Source organism: Zalophus californianus, chromosome 4, assembly GCF_009762305.2.
Source record: "Zalophus californianus isolate mZalCal1 chromosome 4, mZalCal1.pri.v2, whole genome shotgun sequence".
In the NCBI taxonomy this organism is placed as follows: Eukaryota; Metazoa; Chordata; class Mammalia; order Carnivora; family Otariidae; genus Zalophus; species Zalophus californianus.
Window position 1 is genome coordinate 186,901,994 of NC_045598.1, and position 20,990 is coordinate 186,922,983.

A 20,990-nucleotide genomic window follows, 5' to 3' on the forward strand; every position below is an offset into this window, starting at 1 on the left:
TGCACCCAGAGATTTCTCAGCAAGGTGTTTTCAAGGTTCATCCATGCTGGACATGTATCAATATTCCATCCTACCGCAGAACCACATGCCACTGCATGAATGTAACACACATCCCATTTATCCATTCACCACGTGATGAGCACTCAGGTTGTTTCCACTTTTTGGTTATTATGAATAATGCTGCTCTGAACATTTCCCTACAGGTTTTGTATGAGCATATGTCTTCATTTATTTTGGATATGTATCTAAGAAGAGGATTGCTGAGTCACACGGTAATTCTGTTTAGCCTTTTAAGGATAGACAGACTCTTCTCCAAAGCAGTAGCACCATTCTGTACCAGCGATGTCTGAGAGTCCCAGCTTCTCCACCTTCCTGGCTACTCTATCCATCACTAGTAAGGCACTAGGGTCTCTAACCATCATCACTGCCTTACTTATTTCTCTCTTCAATTCTGTCACTTTTTGCTTCACGTATTTTGGACTCTTGTGAGGTGCACAGATGTTTATAACTGTTCTTGATTTCTGAAAGACTGACACTTTGATCATTCTAAGACACCCCTCTTCATTTCCGCTAACGTCGGGTTTTAGAGTCTATTTTTTCTGATACTGGCACAGTCAATCCCAATTTTTCGGTTTTCTATTTTCAGAATATCTATTTCTCATCCTTTTACTTTCAACCTATTTGCATCTTTGAATCCAAAGTATGTCTCCTGAAGACAGGATTGAGTTGGGTCTTGTTTTTATGTCCAGCCTGAAAATACAGCATGATTACTGATACAGTTGGTTTCATGTATGCCATCTAAATTTTCCTCTCTGCCTCCTGTCTTGTTGCTCCTTTATTCCCCTTTACGGCTTTTGTTTGTTTGTTTGTTTTTGCATTAAGTATTTTCTAGTGCTATGTTTTAATCTCTTTATGGCACTTCTACTGTATATTTGTGAACTATTTCGGTAGAGGTCGCTCTTGGGTTTCCCATCCACAACTCAGCTTCTCATGACCTACTTCCAATTTATACTTCTTCCGGTGAGATTTATAGACACACCCCTCCTTACCTGGTTCCAGTCCCTCTTCCCCCAATCTTGGGCCATTCCCACACCTGCATGTTACACGCCCGATTGCACACTATCACGATGATGCCTTTGAGCTTGTCATCCTGCTATATACTCAGGTCTCCGTCACCCCCGACAGTCAGTCAGTGAAGGATCTTACTGGCCTTTCTTGGTCCACGCTGACTCCTTTTTCTCTCTTGCTGCTTTCAAAAGTTTCTTTGTCTTCTGGCGTTGGGGATACAATCTTTCTGAGAATGGCTCTCTTTGTGTAATCTTGATTAGAGTTCACTGAGCTTCCTGAATGTGTAGATTACTGCTTTTCACCAAATTTGGGATTTTTGTTTTCACCATTATTTCTTTGAATACACTTTCTGCTCCTTTCCTCTCTCCTCCCGGCAGCCCCATTAGGTGCATTCTGGTGCATTCTGCTAACTCTCCGACGCTCAGTTCATTTTCCGGCCTTACTCTTTGTCTCTAGTTTTCAGATTACAGAACCACTATTGATCTGGTGGCTGGAATGCTGGCTCTTTCTTTCAGGAGGCTGGTTCCTACCTACCATTGAGCCTCTCCACTGATTCCCATTTTCCTTTCAGTTATAATTTTAAGCTCTAAAATTTCCATTGGGGTCTTTTTTTTTTTTTAGAAACTTCTATCTCTTTACTGATATTCTGTATTTGCTGACATGCTATCATAATATCTGCCTTTCCTTCTTTAAGAATGATATCGCTTTGTCGTTTCACTGTCACTGTGACAGCTACTTTGCAGGTTGTGTTTGCTTCTCCAATCCCTGTGCCCCATCACGGGAGAACCCACTCCCTGCTGCTTTTCCTGGGGGTCACAGGGATATCCTGGAGAACCACACACAGTTCAGTCTGAATCTGGGCAGATAGGAGCCAGCCAAAAAGGGGAGGGAAGGGGGAAATAAGGCATGGAAAGACAGTATAATTCTTCCTGGTGGAGGAAAGAGCATGTGCAGCGGCCAGTGAGAAGTGGCCAGTGTGGAGACGCCGAGCTGCCAATCGGGGCACCCAGAATCCAGGGGTAGGAGCAGGGGTGGTACAGGACAGGGCTAGAGTGGCAGCAGGGGCCACGTCTGGCAGGCCTCCTGTGCCCAAGGGAGGAGCTTGGGCTCCATTCCAAGGACAGCGTGAGGCTCAGTGTCTGGCTCCCACTAGGTGTTTGGTGCATTCTAGCTGACGTGCACGCCTGGGGGAAGCCCGGGGTCTCCCACGCCGGCCCTATACTCACCATGTCACCTTTTTCTCCCTTGGGTCCAGGAGCTCCAGCCAGCCCAGTGGCTCCCATGTCTCCCTGCAGGATGCAAACCAGAGAGGAGCACTGGGTCAGGTCCCCCAATGGGGCTCCCCCACTCAGACGGCCCACTGCCCACTTGGCCCTCGATGCTCCGGCAGCGGCTGATTTTGTCCCTGCCAACTTTGCAATGAGGCCGTGCTTCCCACCCCCGGAGAAGGAGGAAGCATCTAAATAATTTCCCCAACCTCTTAATTCCACAACTAAGGACATCCTAAGTAAGTGAGTGGGAGAACGCACCATGTGTTTGTGCCTGGGAATGGTCCAGCCCCAGAAAGGGTGTGAGAAGCCCCAGGGTTCAAACCCCCGCTCTGCTGCTTACTGTGAGAGCATCATTACTCTTTGGGCCTTGGGCTTTTCCTCTGTGAAATGGGCATGCTGTCCTGAGCGCACATAAGACTGAAAGCATGAAGGTGCTTTGAAGGCTGCCAGAGTTCAACCAGGGTCCCCTGATTATGCCATTTGTATGCCCTGGGCCCTCCCAACTGTCCATGAAGACAGGGAGGGCAGGCAGAGGAGAAAACAGTGTTTGCAAGGGAAGAAAATTCACCAAGTGTCGAGTGCGGGACTGGAGCAGTCTCCTACCATGCCATGAGCCAATCCAAAACAGGCTTGGGTGCCTAACACGGGAGCCCTCAGTTTTGTCTGTTTTTCTCTTCTCTTGGTATACAATTTCATCTGGGTCTACTCCCACCTTGTACACTCTCAGGACAAACAGCTAGTTGGCTTTTGCTGCCCCCCTTGGTCTGTCATGCCCTTCCTCTGCCTTCTTCATCCCAAGAAGCTCCGATGCATCCTGCTAGACCCCGGGGCCCCTCCACCCTGGCTCTCCCCGCAGGGGATCCGACTCTTTTCTGTCACTCTTCTCTTGCTACCAGCCTGTGAGCACTGGGGACAGGGCTCTCTCATTCACTGTAACATCCCTGCACCAGAACGGGCCCTGGCACCTGGAGTCACCAGACCACGACTGTTGACCAGACCTGAGCTGTATCTGGGTAAATGGGGCCACTGGGAGCCACAGCTGTTTCCCTGGGGTCTTCATTTCGGACTGGGACAATCTGACCTGTGCGGCCAAAGGGCAAGGACTGCAAATCGTCTCCGAGGGAGCCAGGCTGGTGTCCGGGCGGCTGAGTCCGAGTCCCTCCCTAGCATTGCCTCCCTCTGCCTTGTCCTCCCTGTGAAGGTCACCGCTCAACCCTGGATCTGTCCAACCACAGCACGACGCGGTCAACCAGTAACCAACTACTGCCTCAGACAAATGTTCTCCACTTACACTTCCACAAACCCCCGGACACCTCTGCTCTCTTCTTTCCTCTGACAGCCGAGAAGCTGAGGTTACTGCCCAGGGGGGCTCAGTGAGGCAGAAACCCCCGTGCTCCTTCTCGAAAGGACCACCTGGCACTCTGGACCACCCCGAGCTGCTCTCCTTTGGCACCAGGGGAGGGGAGCCCATCGGGGACGTGTGTGTGTGTGTCCAGGCTCCCCAGCCCAGCAGAGTGGGGGCAGAGAGAAGGGGGAGAAGGGAGAGAGGGAGAGAGAGAGAGAAGGGAAAGGTATCACCTCAGGGTGTTTCTACCACCACACTCAGCCCCCCTTTCAAACACCAGACCAGGTAATGGCCTCTGGATCATGCTGACTTCTTCCACCCGCCCGTGTGACCACAGGCAATTCTCACCTCTCTGGGTCTCAGCTTTCTGAGACCAAAGTAAGGATGTGAGAAGACAGCTCTGTCCAGCTCTGTAAATGCTAATAACCTGAGAAGGGATGGAGACAGAGAGGTGGCTGTATGACTGAGGAGCGGGGCCCCTCAAAGAGGCACCTGGCTTTGAGCAACAAGTGAGTTCGGAAATTTGTGCCAAAAGAATCTCATGCAACTTAAAGAAACCTTACCTGCAGTCTAAACAGACAGACTCTTACAATCCCAAGCCCCAAAGTTTCTGAAATATAGAGGCCTAAAAGGATTGGCACAGAATTAGCTAACCACGGAGAGGAAAGCCCATTGGAGCAAATGGGATGGGAGGCAGGACTTTCTCACCCAACCCCTTCTAGCTCAGGTTTTCAGAAACAGAGGTTCCGGGCTTCACACCACTGGCTCAGAAACAAACACCACAGACTAGTCACCTAGCACGACGCTTCGCCTCCACGTGGAGAGCACAGCAAAGGCTCACCTGGGCCCCAAAGCGCCCCTGAGCCATGCCTGCACTGACCTTTGGGCCGGGGAGTCCCACGGGGCCATCAGAGCCCTTTTCACCCTAAAGGAAGAAGGACAAAAGAAACAAGAAGTGAGACTCTAGTTAATTCCCCCACCCCCTCTGCCTTCAGCAGTCGGTTATCCCTCCACAGGCTCCTAAGCCAGTCTCTGAATGAGTCACCTATGGCCAGCAAGCGGGACAAGGTTTCCTGGAGCCAAGAACCACTCTTCTTGAACTCCAACTGCATGGGACACTTTGGTGTCACCTCTACGTGGCTGTCAGTGGAATAAAGATGGGGACAAACAAGATGGTACCCCACGGACTACTTTTTCCCTGACAATGCTTCCCCTGGAGGTCAAACTATCACATGGCCCCATTAATGGTTCCCATAGTTAGTAGTCACTAAACACCAAAGCCACGCATGTCTGTAACCTATCTCTAACCATCGTTCACCTTCTAACATACATGCTGTTTGTGTGAAAGATCCAATTACCAGATTAAAAATTCTGATCTGCTAAGTTGTGGGTGCGTGTAAACACTGCCACACTAAAAACCAACGTAACACAGTTCATACACTCGTACGCGTGTAAATCTCACATTAGAGAAAAGGAAGCGACACCATATCCATTTGTGTGTGCGTACCACCCATTGCTAAAAACACTCCAGTGCGGTTGTGTACTTAGCTAGTTCGGGAACAAGCTTTTTTTTTTTAATGCATTCATAGATGTCATTTGCACACGCAAATGGAGGTAAATAATGTTTTGTGTATTTGACCCCACATAGTGCCCATCAGAATGTCTGGTACACAGTTCACACGAACCACGTTTGGGTCTAGAGATGGAAACATGGTCCCAAGAGGCTCATTGACCTAAGAGAATAATGGAAGTTTTCTGTAAACTGAATCCAAGATTTAAACCACTGGAAGCCAAGTCTGCCTGTGGCCTCCTCCCGGGAGAGAACACTCAGATCTCCTGGGCCCCCGTGCATCACATCATCTATGGAATTGAAGATGGTGAGACAGAGGCCAGCCCTATTTAATGAGGTGCTTGTTGAAGCTCTTTCGTGTGGGAGGCAGAAGAGGCCCCCTTCCCACCCACCTGTGCGAGCTCCCCTCGGCTCTCCTGGGCGCGGTAGCCAGACCGCACACTGAAGCATTTCTGAAGATCATGAGCTGTGTGTCTTAAAACCTCAGTGCTCAGCACACACTGGGTGCTTACTGTTTACTGTCAGATAGAAGGGGTGGTTGAGGAATAAAGGAATGGGTTACTGGGTGATGCCACCCAGAGTTTGAGGCTGAGAATCTGTAAGGTGGTTGATCATCTTGAAGAGCGAGCCCTTGTCCCGCCGGCAAGAGAGGGTGTGTTCCTTTATCCCTCCCTCCCAGCTGTCCTGCCACCATCCGCCCATCATCCTTCACACCCTGATCCACGTATCCATCAGTTCAACCACTATTTAATGACGTTGGGCTACACACGATCAGTGGCTGAAAATACAGACGTGTCAAGATCCAATCTCTGCATCTGGAACTTACCTTATGGAAGTAAAAACAGGTAGACATTTTTTAGTCCAATGTGATCCTTGTTATGGCAGATGGCAGCCCAGGGAGAGGAATGGGTCATGGGGTCTTGGAAATAGCAGGTGCATGGCTACATGGGGAATGAGGGAGGGAGGGCTGGAGGGAGGGAGGAGGGAAATCACATAGACCACAAGGTGCTCAGGAAAACATTCCTTGGGGACCTCTTAAGAGAAGAGCAGGCATGAGCCAGATAAAGGAGGGGGTCCAGGCAGATGCTGTATATGCAAATACCCAAAGACAAGAACGGTCGTGACCCCTCCAAGAAACCAGCGGTTCTAGGTGTCCTGGAAATTGGGGGGGCAACACGGAGAGAGATGGTGCTACAGAGACAACTGGGGACCCTCTGTGACCACACAGGGTGGTGTGGTGGGGGTGGGCGTGGGCGGGGAGGGCCTGGGGGTCTTTGAGTGGGAAGATGCATGGGAACAGGAGGCAGAGACCTCCTGAGTCCAGACTTCCTTCCCGGGGGTCCTTCCCCCATGCCAGGGGCCACAGGAGCCTCGGCGGGACACACCCAGGGCACAGCCTGGCTCAGGGAAAACTCTGGCCGGGGCAGAACTGGCTTTGGCCACTGCCCCAGCAGTCTGTCCATGAAGCGGCTAGTACCCCAAACCTCACAACAAGTTAGCCTTCTCCTTTGGGGTTCTTATTCAAAACCCAGGGACGGGGCGGGGGGGGCAGAGGTCCAGCCCTGCGTGCTCACCCTGGCTCCCTGCCTGACGTGTCTCATTCTAACCCAGCGGGCACTGGGCCAAGGTACCGCCCCTTCACCCCTGCCCAGAAAGAGCCTCAGCTCACAGCCAGGCTGAGCTGGCTCCTTTCAGCAAGTTGGGCCAGCATTTGGCAGCCTCACCTGACTGAGAGTTCCTGGGGGCTCCCTGTCTCCCCAGGTCTGACTCTCTGGGTAGAAAGGAAGGAGGGAAGGGGAAGGAGAGCAAGGAGGGAGTGGGGGAGGAGGGAGCCTGCCAGCCAGGACAAGTGCATTGGAAGCGTGTCCATTCCAGTGAACTCCACTGTGATTTCACATTCCTTCCTGTCTGCCCAGCCCCCTGCAGAGTCACTGAACACCTCCTGCATGCTGGCCCCGAGCCAGGAGGGCAGGTACAGCAGGGGATATGACCGCAGGCTTCAGGGCAAGGCCCCGGGCTGTGGGCTCTGGCAGAAACCCCCAAGACCTTCCCCAGCACAGCTCTGCTTTTTATCATCCTTGTGTGCTTGGTTAACTTGCTCTGCTAACAGTAGAAGACTTCTTTCTTCTTACTTATCAAAAAGGCCACTGGTCTATAGGAAAACAGAACAGATGAAGGCCTCGGGCACTCAATGAGACATTAAATCTAGGCTAGTGGATGGTGCTGGTGGTGTTCGCAGAAACACTAGTTTGTACATTAGAAACTAGGTACGCACAACTCTACTGGTATGTCACCTCCTCGGAGTCTTATTCGCAAACCAGGTCTGTTTTGATGAGTGGAGAGATAACAGCAGGGGTCAGGGAAACCTCGGGGATACGTTAACTCCAGGAAAACATTAACAGGTCTGGGGGCTCCCCTCCTCCGAGCTGGAACATCAAGAAACAAGAAGGCCAAGGAACAAGAAGGACTCTCCGTCCAGCAAGTCCCCCAGAGCCCAGGGCCATCCTGCCCTGGCCACCCTGGTGCATGATGAGAAATCCCCACTTCCTCTGCTCAGCTCGGGGGCTCTGGTCTGGGGACTGAGGGTCGACTGCTGGGGGTACCTTTTCTCCAGCCGGGCAGGAGCAGTTGACAGTCTTCAAAAACCCGATTTGTTCACTGCCAGAAGTGGGAGGCTGCTGGGGCAGGGGTGAAGGCTCCGTCAGCACGGTCACCTGGCACTGGAAGGAAATCCCAGTGAGTCAGAAGGTCAGAACCTGGCTTTTCACCCAGCACAGCTCCCCAGCAGGCAAGGGGACCAGGAACCCAAGAAGCCTGAGCTTGAGTGGAGGGGAGGTCAGGTCATGCCCAGCGGCAGGTCCTGGGCTCCTGAGGCCTTGGAGTCAGAAGGGCCTGGGCCAACCAGCTCTCAGCCACGTCGCTCGCTTCTCAGCGGCTGCAGGAACCATGAACCCCTCTGAGCCTCAGTGTTACCCTCTGCAGAATGGGGACAAGTGTGGGTCCATTGTGATGCAGTGAGGAGGATTAGATGGGACAGCTCACTGTCTCACACCCACAGGTGCTTGGAAACGATGTGTTTCCCTACCATCACCACTTCCCCGCCTCCCTCCCCTCTGTTGTCCAGGCCCTCATCTGACCTTCTCTCTTTTGCTCAGTCCACAGTCAGGCCCATCTGACTCCAAACCCCCAGCGTTGGGGGTTTCCACCACCATGTCTTGGGCACAGGGCCACTGAGCACCATGTGTGGACATCACCCCTCTGCCCCGGGAATCGGGCTCTGTCACTAAGGCCACCTTCCAAGCAGCCCCGGGACTGGGGTTTGTTAAAGAAGTTGGGGAGGGAGAGCCTTGAAAGGGGGCAGATGCAGAGAGGTCCAGGATCAGGGGAAAAACTCTGGGTTTTCTCGCTCTTTCCAGTCCTGCCTGCAAGCCGCCTCCTCCCCTCTGCCAACCAACCCAGTGTGCCAGGCCTCCATCCACTGAGCATGGTCCGTCCCTCCCAGGGCCATGCTGCCAGCCTTGGCCTCTCCTCCCCAGAGCTGGGCACCGCTCAGCCTGCGACTGGTGATGTCAATTAAGACCAGGACCATGGCAGCCCCCCGGGGAGACCTGCCTGGCCCCCAAGCCACATCCTGGGGGCCCAGGGAATGGAGCCCTAGCCCCAGATGGTCACTGGACTCCTCTCAGACCACATTCTGAGGGTGGGCACCCTCTGACCCCTGAGTGCCCTAGGACCTGGACATCCCCGTCCCTCTGGACGCCAAGGACCCCTTTCCTCCCCACCTCTGCAGGCAGGAGTTTGCTCACCGGGCCCAAGGGGATATCACAGCAAGTCTCCAATTCTGCGTGTCTGGAGTCACAATAAATCACAATCCGCTGCAGGTCGAACTGGAAGGGACATGAGGTCAGAGTAAGTCTGGAGGACTCGGCAGCCCGAAGCCTCCACGCCTCCAGTAGGCCTGTGCAGGGGTTGGGCCCCGCTTTCTCCTCGGGGTCCCTCCCTGGGCTGAGCTTCAGGGGAGCCTCCACATCTCCTGCTTACACACCCCCTTCTAGAAGGGACAACCCAAGAGTGAGGAGGCTGGAGGCTACCGGCTAGCCGGCACGGATGGAGCTGGCTCTTGAGTCTCCTCCGAATCCTCCCCCGGACACCTCTGCCCCCAGGCACTGTCACTGTGCTTACTTAGAGCCCCCTCCTGGATGCTCTCACGACAGGCCCCAAAAGTCTTCAGAAAGTACCCCACTTCCAACCCTCCAGACATCTCCACATGGTTGCTTACATCAACTTTGTAAAGTAAAAATGTGCCTTTATCACCGCCTTGAATACCACAGTCCCTTAGTGTAACTTACAAGGGCTTTGGTGTCCAACACACACACTCACGCATATGCACACATACACACACCTGCACACATGCCCACACAATATACACATGTACATCCATGCACATGTGCACACACACACACCTGAGCACACACCCATACAATACACACATATATGCATGTACACACCTGTACATGCACATATGCATGTGCGCATACGCATTATGTACGCATACGCATCTACCACACGCCCGCACAATATACACATGCACACGTACACACACCTGCACACACAGACACACACGATACACACATGCATGTACACACACACCTGTGCACACACCCTCACAATACGCACATGCATATGCACTTGTATGCAGTCTACACACACACGCCCACACAATATACACACTCACATATATGCACATGTATACACATCTGTGCACACGGGCCCACACAATATACACATGCATGTACACACATCTGCATACACAATGCCCATGCAGTACACACATGCACACACACACGCACAGTCTGCAGATAAAGCCCGGGCCTCCTCTAGGACAGTCGAGCCCTCCAGGACCTGGCTCTGCTGCCTTTCCAGGTGTGTTTCTCTTCACTTCTATTCTACGGCCTCTGACCTCACAGAGTCCCACAGCCATGCCTCTCCATGCAAGGTTCCTCTTCTAGGAAAGTCCCGGAAAAACCAGCAAGCTCTTAGTCACCCCCCAAAACTGTACTTGCTGCTCTCATGTCCCGGCTCCATAACCACCACGTGAGTGCCGGCCCCATCGCTGGTCACTCTGCACGCGATCCTGCACGTCTGCAGCACGCGGACCACGAACACCCTTGTTTCCTAGTTTACTTTTAAAATCTGCTTCCCTACTAGCACATGAACTCTGCAGGCAGGACTCTCTTTCCTCTTGTCTCCCACGGGAGCCCCAACACCAGGACCATTAGTGGTGCATGGCGAAGGCCCCGAGCACAGAATTAATGGTTGGATGGATGCACACGTGCACGCACATTTTTTGAAGGGAACTCGAGCTGCACCAGCGGAAGGAGGGATGCTTATTTTACTAAACACTGATGCTAAGTGCCCATGGCCTTGTACCTCCCTCTACCCTTCTCGGGCTGACCTGTGTTGCACTTGGAGTGGCCCAGCGAGCTGGCCGGGCGGGTGGTCGGCTGCTTGGCCTCATCCTCCTGGCTGTATGATGTGCCCCAGGGGTATGACTCCCTGCCTCACTGACTTGGCTCGCTACAAACACTTAACTGTTCCATTCATCTGTCTGTTCTATTTCCTGTAAGACACTAGCCCACAGACAGAGGAGAAAATGACAAAATGCACAATCGTGCTTTTGAACAAGGCCCATTCTAAAGACAGGGTCCTGCGTTCTGCATTAGTGAGCGCACACACTCAGCAGCTGGACTGCTTGGCAAGGCTGCAGGGACAGGGATGGGGAAGAATGAGGCAGAGGAGCAGGGTCAGGGACAGAGCACAGATGGCCCAGGCCGGGCAGAGGTGCTCCCAGGTGGGGTGAGAGGATGAGAGGGTGAGAGGGTCTGGGAGCCAAAGGGGCCCCTTTCCCTGCCACCCGGCTCCCGCCTCTCCCCCTCCTCCCTCCACCGACCAGGGAGTCCACTTGCTGACATTCCTCTGGCTCCCACTCCACCTAGAGACCTCTGCTCAGGCCTACGCCCCCTGTAAACCTGGGTGGTCTTCCTGGCCTGGCTTCCCTCCAGGGTCTACCATCTGCAGCTCGGTGACCCTTCCCTGGTGACAGCAGGGTAGCCAGCTAGGGGGTACAGGGAGCTTAGAATCTGGTTTAGGTCCTGGCCCTGCTCCTCTCTCATGACAGCTGGTCAAGGGACCCCGATCCTGAGCCTTGCTTTCCTATGCTGTAAGGTGGGGGTGGTGCTGAGCCCCCGTAGAGCTGGGTGAGGACCTGGTGAGGACCAGGTGAGGACCAGGTGAGGCAGAGAGCTATCTATGGGTCCCAGGGAGGATTACAGGTGAGCTGCGGTGCTTGCACCATGTCCAAGGCCCCGGGCCATGTGGTTAAAAGTACCCCATCCCACGCTTTTGCAAGATTTATGACAGGCTGAGGAATTCACTGGTTCTCCTGCCACATACTTCACTAGGATTTTTTTTTTTTTAATTCTAGAAACCCAGCAGGAAACAGGAAGTGGGAGCAGTATTCTGTTGACAAACATCAGAGGTTCTGGGATTCCCAGTATTGGGTACAAAGTAGACACTCAGCTATAGCCGTGGGCAAAAAGAGGAGAGAAAGGGACCCACCCAAGCCCCCAGACTCCATGCAATGGGTTAAAAGAACCCAATTAAGGGCCCAATGTGACCATCAAATTTCAGAGTCAGGCAGGACACAAACCCAGGGTTCCAGACGCACGGTAAATGTAGACCTTACAAGCAGACTTTATTTTATTTTGCATATACTTTCTATATTTGCCAAACTTTCTACAATCAGAGAAGGGGAAAAAAAAAGCCTCTATTTAAATGTACAGAAAACTTTATAATTCTACCTCTCTACCTACAAATACGTATGGAGATCTACGTCCCCACTGCTGAGCACAGTGCCTGGCACACAGCAGGTGCTCAACATATGTGATAAATGACCAGTTGCATGGACGAGGGATGGTGACTCCGGCTTCCAGTACGGTTTTTGAGTCAGGGTCCTCCCTCCTAAGGCAGTTCAAGGCGATGTCTTGATAAATGGTCCAGACCCGTGAGGGGGACTTGGGGATACCTGACTCCCGAGGCTGCCCCCAGTGACCCCAGGACCTTGGCTGCAGAGGGCCCCCCGGGTACTCACATCGATGGGCACGCTGTCATACAGGCGCTTGCCGATCACCGTCTTCCCCTGGATGTCGATGTTCTCCCTCTCCTCAATGGGCAGCGTCTGTACCAGCGCACAGTCGGCGTACAAGGAAACGTTCTGGGCCTGGATGCTCAGGGCGATCTTGTGCCAGTCCCGGTCAAAGAGATCACTGACGCGGGGGCCTCGGAAGATCACCCTGACAGCATCCTTCACGGCACCCACGGCATCATACTCGACTGCCTTGTTCTCGCCGTCCAGCCGGATGGAGACCTGGAGAGCAAAGGACCACAGGCTCCCTGAGCTGCGTGGGACCAAGTCGGGAGAGTGCAAGAGGGGAGAGGGTTGCGGAATCAGGAGTCACATCCTGGCCGTGACCCTCACTGCTGGTCAACCTTGGATAAAGCCTCGGTTCCCTCCTCAGCCTTGGTGCTAACAATACTACCCTGCAGGCTGTTCTGAGCACCTGCACTAGATGGATTCATTGGGCTCAGACACTAATCCGGGGGCCACACACAACCCCATGCTTGGGGGACTATGCAGTAGGGGCGCTTTTGTGAGTCTGCAAGACAAATGGTGCAGAAGGGCTTGAGTCTCAAGCCCAGCGAGAAACCCCAACTGGTCTCCATGTCATTGAAAATCCTGGCCTGGCAAAACAGGCCACATCTGACCAGATGCCAGGGACCAGGCTGAGACCCCATCACAGCCCACGCTGTCTCCAACTGTGAGGATGACCCTGAAGCTCCAGTAGGATAAAGCTCCTTGGCGGCAAGGACTAACGGGTCTTGTTCACAGGAGGACCCCCTGCCCTTTGCAAAATGCCTGCACAACCCTGGAAGAAAGTTTTTACTTTTGCTTTTCTTGGAATGAAAGAATGATTGGGGGCGCCTGGGTGGCTCAGTCGTTAGGCGTCTGCCTTTGGCTCGGGTCATGGTTCCAGGGTCCTGGGATCGAGCCCCACATCGGGCTCTCTACTTGGCGGGAAGCCTGCTTCTCCCTCTCCCACTCCCCCTGCTTGTGTTCCCTTTCTCGCTGTGTCTCTCTCTGTCAAATAAATAAATAAATCAAAAAAAAAAAAAAAAAGAATGATTGGACACTTTCTCATCCAGGTGCTCATTTCTACCTCCCTTACACGGTACGCACTAAACACCTTCTATTCCCTGCCCAGCTCCCTGCCTCGAGTCTGACCTTTAAAGGCTCTGCCTGGGCTCCTGTGTCCTTTGGCATCTCATCAGCATGGCCCATGGGAAGCCCACGGAATGGAGACCGTAGGCAGGAGAACAGGGTCCTAGGGCTGATTCACCCTGCCCCTCCCTGCTTCTCTGCGGTTCTGGTGGCTGTGTCCCCCCACACACTCTGGCCCTTTGGGGACTCTCTGTCCTTCGTGGATCCAGAACTCATGGTCTCCAGTAGCCACCAACCACCTCCTGTCCCAGCCACCCAGGCCTCAGGCGTCAGTAGCTTCTTGTTGTCGCTTATCCCAAGATACCTCAATATCCTTTGCTGGGTTCCTTAACCCTGACGCTTAACCTTATCAGCAACCTTAACTCTGGCCACTTTCTTAAAACACTCTTCAAAACTGTGGCTGTCTCAGAAAAAAAAAAGAAGAAGATAGCAGGACGGGAAGAATGAAGGGGGGAAATTGGAGGGGGAGACGAACCATGAGAGATGATGGACTCTGAGAAACAAACTGAGAGTTCAGGAGGGGAGGGGGGTGGGGGATGGGTTAGCCTGGTGATGGGTATTAAGGAGGGCACGTTCTGCGTGGAGCACTGGGTGTTACATGCAATGAATCATGGAACACTACATCAAAAACTAATGATGTAATGTATTGTGATTAACATAACATAATAAAAAAAAAAACTGAGGCTGTCTACTGTCTGTCTACACTCAAACTGGCAAGTCTCTTTTGAGCTGTGTGTCATTTAACCTCTCTGTACTATTTCCCTATTTATAAAAGGGCACCAATGACAGCACCTACATCACAGAGTCATTATGAGGATTAAATGAATTAGCATATATATAAAACACTGACACAGTATTTATTAGATGCTGGGTGCTGTTCCAAGTATTAGCTATAACAAAATAAGGAAATAAATCCAAAAGCATCCCCACAGGGCAAGTCTTCTCTGGCATGCACATATGACTGCACCCTAGCCCACTCACTTGCTCTCACATCCCCAGGCTCATTTCATTTACTTTTTCTCATGTGCCTGGTCAGAGTTCATTTCTTTTCTTCACCCATTTCTTGCCTGCCCTGCCCCGTCCCTGCAAGTGGGCACTTCATCTCCCTAGTTCCTCTCTTCCAGGGTGAGGACCACACCCAGCACATGGTGCCAACTCCAGAAAGGCACTGAATGAATGAATGAGTGAATGAATGAGAGCCCTCAGTTCAAGGAAGGCACCCATGCACTGCTGGGAATCAGCCACAGTGTTAGTAACACAACCCAGGCGTTCTGATTTCTCTTTCTGGGTCCCCGTGACCTCAGTACAAGAGGGGTGGGGCTAGGATCTGATTTTACTTGCACTGCCTGCTGATAGGCTGTGGTGTGGGTAAACAGAGAAAACTATGAGCCCCTGGCCAATAACCTCGTACACTTCTAATACACACACCCAAATACTTCTATTATTAAACATGGTCTTCTGTTTCCCGTTTGAGCCCGGTGTCCCCAAACCACTGAGGGAGCTTCATGAGCACATGTAGCTTTCCCTTCAGATGAACATTTTTCTAGCAGGACACAGAGCGAGGGACAGCGCCCGGCAGGCCTGAGTCCTTTGTCTACTGGTGCTGGCTGGGGACCTCAGGAAGGCGCCTCATGGCTCAGATCCATCAGCAAATCCTGTTGGTTCTAGTTTCAAAAGACATCCAGAATCTGATCATTTCTACCCAGTTTAACTATTATTGCCAGTCTGGGTCAGTATCATCTCTTGCTTCTATTACTACAATAGTGTCTGAATTAGTCCTCTTGTTTCTGGACCAGCCTGCCTCCCAGAGCCTGGTCTCCAGCAGAAGGCCCTACACCAACCCCCCCCCACCACCACCACCTCTCGAGCCTCATCTCTGATAAGCAGCCCCCACGCTCTGCTCCAGCCGAACCTGCCTCCTTCTTGTCCCTTCATGGTATCTGGAATGAGTGAATGACAAATGGGGAGAAGGCCAACTTTTGAGTGTGGTTGTAAATACTCAATGTGGTGATGAATATGAAGATCTAGGTCGGTAGGTCTGACAGAATGCGTGGGGAGGCTGTGAACACACATCACTTCCGGCAGGCCTTTCTCCATTTTCCCTACGTCTAGCCAGTACTTTCCCCGGGGCATGGAAGTGGCCACCATCAGAGGGCCAGGGAAGAGCACTCCACCAAGGCTTTTGCTCAATGAAATCGAACTGCCAGGTGCCTCTGAAAAGGAGCCTCACATCCCCCTAGGCGGGTTGTCTCTGCCTGGCTCTGTCGTGTCCCAGCCCACGGCTTGTTCCGGCAGGAGGAGGGAAGGGCACAGACATGGCAGACGGCTAGCCCACACAGCTCTGCAAATGCCATGAGGGGAGAGAACCCAGACGAGGGGGTGGGGGCTCGCCCGCAAGAATGCATGGCTGGCGCCCAGTCCCACTGCACCAGCCCCTGGGAAACTGGAGAAGCAAGACCCGCGTGCCTGTGGATGGAGGTGGATGGCTTGCGTGCCCCCCAGGAAAACGACCTTTGGAGAAGAACCTTGTCTGTCCCATCCAGCCTCCCACACTCAGGAAATCAGGGCACTCAGCAGTCAGACTGCATCTCAGTCAGACCAGGGGTGCTATGGAAAAATCATTCAACAGGACTAACGGCGGGAGACAGGAGCCAGCTGAGCATGGTGGGTAACAGACAGACTCGGAGCCCGACGCCCCGTGTTCAAATCCCTCTTTTCCTTTCTCTCACTCGTGACAGTGCAGGCAGAGGCCTCACCTCCTGCACTCACCCCCCGCCCCCTGCAAGATGGCAACAGGCTGGGAAGCGGACAGGATGCGCTCTGATGTGTGAGGTGCCCATCCCTCGCCCCTACGGAGAGTGGGGCCGTGTGGATGAGCCTGTGCGGCGTCCGAGTCCAGCTCTCACCAGGGCGTACGGCTCGCTGCGTGGAGGGTGCCATTCCCCGGCTGCAGCCTACGCGTGTGGTCCCCGCGGCCCAATTGCTTGAGCACATTTTCATTTCGGCTCCAGTGAAAACAGAGTCTGGATCCCTCAGCCCAAGGTGAGTCATGTCTTCCAGAGGAGAGCGGGATAATGACAAAGACAGGAAGACCCCCTCAACCCTGAGAACCCGGGACGGGGACCTGGCAGGGCACAAACGCAGTGCTGCTTGCAACTCCAACCAACGTGTGGGGCTGATGACTCTGATCTGAGACCCTCTTTCCTCACTGGGCTGCGTGCCGCTGAGGGACCGCTCTACCCTTGCAGGGACACAAAGCCAAAACACACCCGAGGGGCCACAGACAGGGCCTCAGAGCTTCCCTCAGGGTAAGAACAAAGGACGTCAGGTGTAACAAGACCATATCACGTGTGAGGCACTTTCCAGATGCTTTGGAGACACGGTTCACCCCACCGTCCCCAACCGTTCACAGCAGCTCTGCTGTTTCCGTGCGACAGCTAGGAACGTCAAGACTCACAGAACGCTAACCTCACATGTCTCAGGGCTGCACCAAGAAAGGAGTAGGCACACGATGGGAACCCAGGTCTGCTGACCCTGAGCAAGTCTCTTCTGCTACATCACCAAGCTGTGCCAGTCACACCGCAAACAGAGCACAGGCTGCCGGACGACAGAGCTGGCCGCCACCTCCTGGGTAGGCCAAGCATCCCTGGGGCAGGAAGGAAGTTGGTCTCCGGCTCGCCAGAGCGCCAGGCACTGGACTACCCTCGGGGGAAGAAGCTGCATCTCTCACAGGACCGGCAGCATCCCTGGGGCTTCACACACCAGACTCTTGATCTCCTGGGCCCGGGACGGAGGGCCATGGAGAAAACACGGCAGGTGCCGCCGGCCCCACGAGGACACAGAAAGCTTCTGGCCCCTGAGACATAGTGCTCTACTCTTACCTGTGGGATCCCATACTGGTCGATGACCTGCCAGATATACCAGTCTTCTTTCCGAGACGTCTTCCGGAAGCGGAAGGTGGTGACGAAAGCGTACTCATCAGGCAAACCTTCCGGGAACACATCCCTGGAGGGGGACGGAGATGGAAGACAGTGGGCTTAGCAAGAAGAGCAGGGGCTGCAAGGGAAGCCTAGGCGCCCCGTGGGTCACTAAGTCCTGCCAATTTTACTTCCCAGGCGTCTCTCAAATCCACCTTCTCTCCTGCCTTTACTGCCCTCTCCTTTGGCTGGGGTCTCAGTATGATCCACCGCAGCCCCGTGCTGTGGCCCCTTCCGTGCCCCCCTGCCTTGGGCTTCAAGTCCACCCCCACAGAGTGTGTACGCTTCTGTGTCTCCACCATCCCCCACTGACAAAAATCGATGGCAGATGCTAAGTTGCCACCCATCCCCCCTCCCTTTCCGGGTCAAGTGCTGCTGAGGGTACCTGTCTTTACCTCTCCCCACTGGCTCCTTCTCAGCGGGGCCCAGCCTCTCTGTCTCATCCTGCTTGGTCCCCTGCCCTGCGCCCCAGGACGTCCTCCCATCTTCACAGAGCAGAGCCCTGCATCCCTGCCCAGTGTGGCCCCCTGCCCAGATTGTTCTGTACCTGCCTTTCCCCTGCACACTCAGAATGAAAGCTATTCCTCCCAGGAGTCACAAAGAAGGTATTGGCATCCTCACAGGGTAGCCAAGGGCAGCCAGGGTCTGAGGGTTAACATGACACAATCTGGCTGCTAAGTGTCTGGACAGAGATCCGCACAGAGAGGGGGCCCCGTCTCCAGAGCTCTCCTCTTAACCATCGACACCCTCACCCCGAGGCACCTGGCCACGGTGGGGCCACGTCCTGCTCTGGGGGCAGGGACCTGCCTGAGGAATGTACAGCACTGATCTCTCCCTGGGAGGGGGTGGAAGCCAGTCTGGCCAGAAAGCTGGGAAGGGAAGTGAGGAGGCGTCTGGGTTCCTGGTTCCCGACTCGCACACCCTCTGGGACCCTTGGTTTGGCTGTAGAACCTGTGAGCTAAGACTGGCCCTCATTTTGTGATTCTCGGCTCCAAATCCAAGCTCGGTGTGGGCCCCGTTGTTCAAAGTCATTCTCCGAACTGACCTATCACCCAGCTCACCTGCAGGCACTAGGAGCAGCGTCCATCCCTCGGTGCTGGGCCCTCACAAGACTGAGGGACGCCCTCGGTCACTGCCCCCACTGGACGGAGACGGCCCCCCCCGCCACCCCGCACCAGGCTCTCCACACAGATAACAAGATCACAGTGGGAAACACCAAGGGTGTGGGGCTGGAAGACCTGAGTTTGGGGCCAACCTCTGCCTCCTACAGACTGCGTGCGAGATGGTGGACGCATTATTGTCCCGTTCCGAGTCTCAAATGTCACACTGGGTAAATGATGAGACGAGTACCACGTTCACCTCACTTTACTGTAGTGAGAAATACATTAGACCAGGCGTGTAAAATGCCCGTTAGACATTACACATATGAGAAAAAAAGTTAATATTGAAAGTGACATCCCTTCCCATTCTGAACAAAATTAACCTATACATTAAAATTACACCTGTCTGTGTATTCGTGCATACATATGAAAGCATGAAAAACTACAAGGATACTATTCTTCCTTGAAATGTCAGAGCTCTGTTGGGATTGATTTTGTTCCCAGTGTTTTGCCATCAAAACCAAGTTGGAACCGTATAGAAATCCCTTCTCAGAAGGACTCGGTGTACCCCGAGCCCAGATCCTCTACTACAGAACCCCTGCGCAGAGCAGCCTCCGTAGCTGACCGTGCTCTCCAGGGGTCTCTGCCCGGCCTCCCTCCAGCCCTCTGCCAGGCGTCCAGGGCAGGTCTGGGAAGAGAAGGGAAGACTCACTCCGTCCTCTGCACCACAGGGAAGGATCCCATCCGGACATAGGAGCTCTGCACCCCGTTCTCTCTCCTCCCCAGGATCTCCTTCACGCTGAACAGATCCATCAGGTCGAAACCTGTCAGAGAGAAGAGCTGGGGTGAGTGTCGGGAGCTGCCCCGGTGTTCCAGAAGCCCCCACGGGAACACTTGGCTTGCTCTGCAGGCAGAGCGGCCATTGAGGGCTTGCCCTCCTGTGGCCACAGTCCTGAAATTCACGTGAACTTTGCTTGGATTATAGGTTGGCAGCTTTTAAGTTTCATGCTTTTAAAGAGTGAAAGGTCAGAGAGAAAAAGCCTGAATGATATTGCATTCATTGGCAGGTCCTTGGTTCTGGTTTGTTTTGGCTCTAAAGGAGGACCTCATGTGCACTGGCAAAGTCTGTGATGGGAAAGTCATGACCTTTGCGCTCGGGGTGCTGGTGGGGCGAGGGGGTGATCAGCTCAGGCACATGCACGTGAGACGCTGGGCCAGCTACGTAACCTGTGGGATCCTCGGCACTGACCATTTGATCGTAAGGGGAGGGCGGTGATCTGGCCGGTTGGTTGTCACTCCTGCTCTACCACGCCCACCAGCGCATCCCAATCCACATCCCTACAAAACGGCCGGGACTTGAGTCCCACAGGCCGGGACACCCAGTTCTCAGGGGAACCCAAGCACGGCGCTCAACCCGAGGCTGACAAGTGTGATGTACTGGCCCAAACTGTGTCCCCCCAGGCGATGAGAAAGCTCAGGCAGGTTTGAGGGAAACCACCAGAGGGCACGCATGGGGGCTCACTCGTTTCTGCATCCCCAGGGCTCACACGCCTCTTGGCCCTGGCGACGCCTAACCCATGAGACTTTGGGAAGATTCTTGGGATCTCTAACTTTCTAAGGCACTGTCATGCAGGGAAGAGTTGAGCTGGCAGGGCTCACGTTATGATGATGAAGACATCCCACTAAATTTTGCTTTAAAAGGTCATTTATTCATTCAACACATTCTAGAGAGTCTCTCTGCTACTCCAAGCCCCGTATAAGAAATAGCAGGGACAGAAAAGGTTTAGCACTGACTGAGGGTTTGAGTGGGAGAATGGACGGGCCTAGGCTGTGCTCCTGACCACAAGGTCTTTGCAGTGTGACCTTACGCAGGTGGCCTAACATCTCTGAGCGCCAGTCTCTTCATCTGTAAAAAGGGGGTTGTTTCAGTATATACCTCGTAGGATTGTGGTAAACCTTGAATGATAGGATACAAAGCTCTTCATATAGCATGTAACATACAGAAACCCACTGAATAGTTTTCATATTGATTATTTTCCCATTATAATGATTACAGCCTCTTCTACCACTAAGTTTTGCCCACAGATGCCCTTTATTCATTTGATGCATGTTTTTGAGAGCCTGCTCCGAGCCAAGCGTGTGTGAGCACAGCACTTCAAGCAGGAGGAGAGACGAAATCCCGGTTCTGGGGAACTGGTGCCCTCGTGGGGGACCAGAAATAAGCAAACATACAGCAGGAAGATAAGGGGCAATTGCAGGCAGTGAGGCACAACAAAGCAGGCCTGGGACTACATGCGAACAGAGGCTGTGCCCGGCCCAGA

General features: G+C 53.5%; 1 protein-coding gene across 1 annotated transcript in view; it reads right to left on the reverse strand.

Moving 5' to 3' along the window:
• The window catches only part of COL22A1 (collagen type XXII alpha 1 chain), a 247,474-nt gene that overhangs the window by 171,413 nt on the left and 55,071 nt on the right, over positions 1 to 20,990 (reverse strand). Inside the window, exons 5-11 of the mRNA XM_027583883.2 lie at positions 19,382 to 19,493; positions 17,474 to 17,597; positions 12,405 to 12,680; positions 9,061 to 9,141; positions 7,858 to 7,974; positions 4,565 to 4,609; positions 2,295 to 2,357 (exon numbers count right to left, since the gene is read on the reverse strand). Coding sequence (XP_027439684.1) covers positions 2,295 to 2,357; positions 4,565 to 4,609; positions 7,858 to 7,974; positions 9,061 to 9,141; positions 12,405 to 12,680; positions 17,474 to 17,597; positions 19,382 to 19,493 — 818 coding nt within the window. The remainder of the gene's footprint in view (positions 1 to 2,294; positions 2,358 to 4,564; positions 4,610 to 7,857; positions 7,975 to 9,060; positions 9,142 to 12,404; positions 12,681 to 17,473; positions 17,598 to 19,381; positions 19,494 to 20,990) is intronic.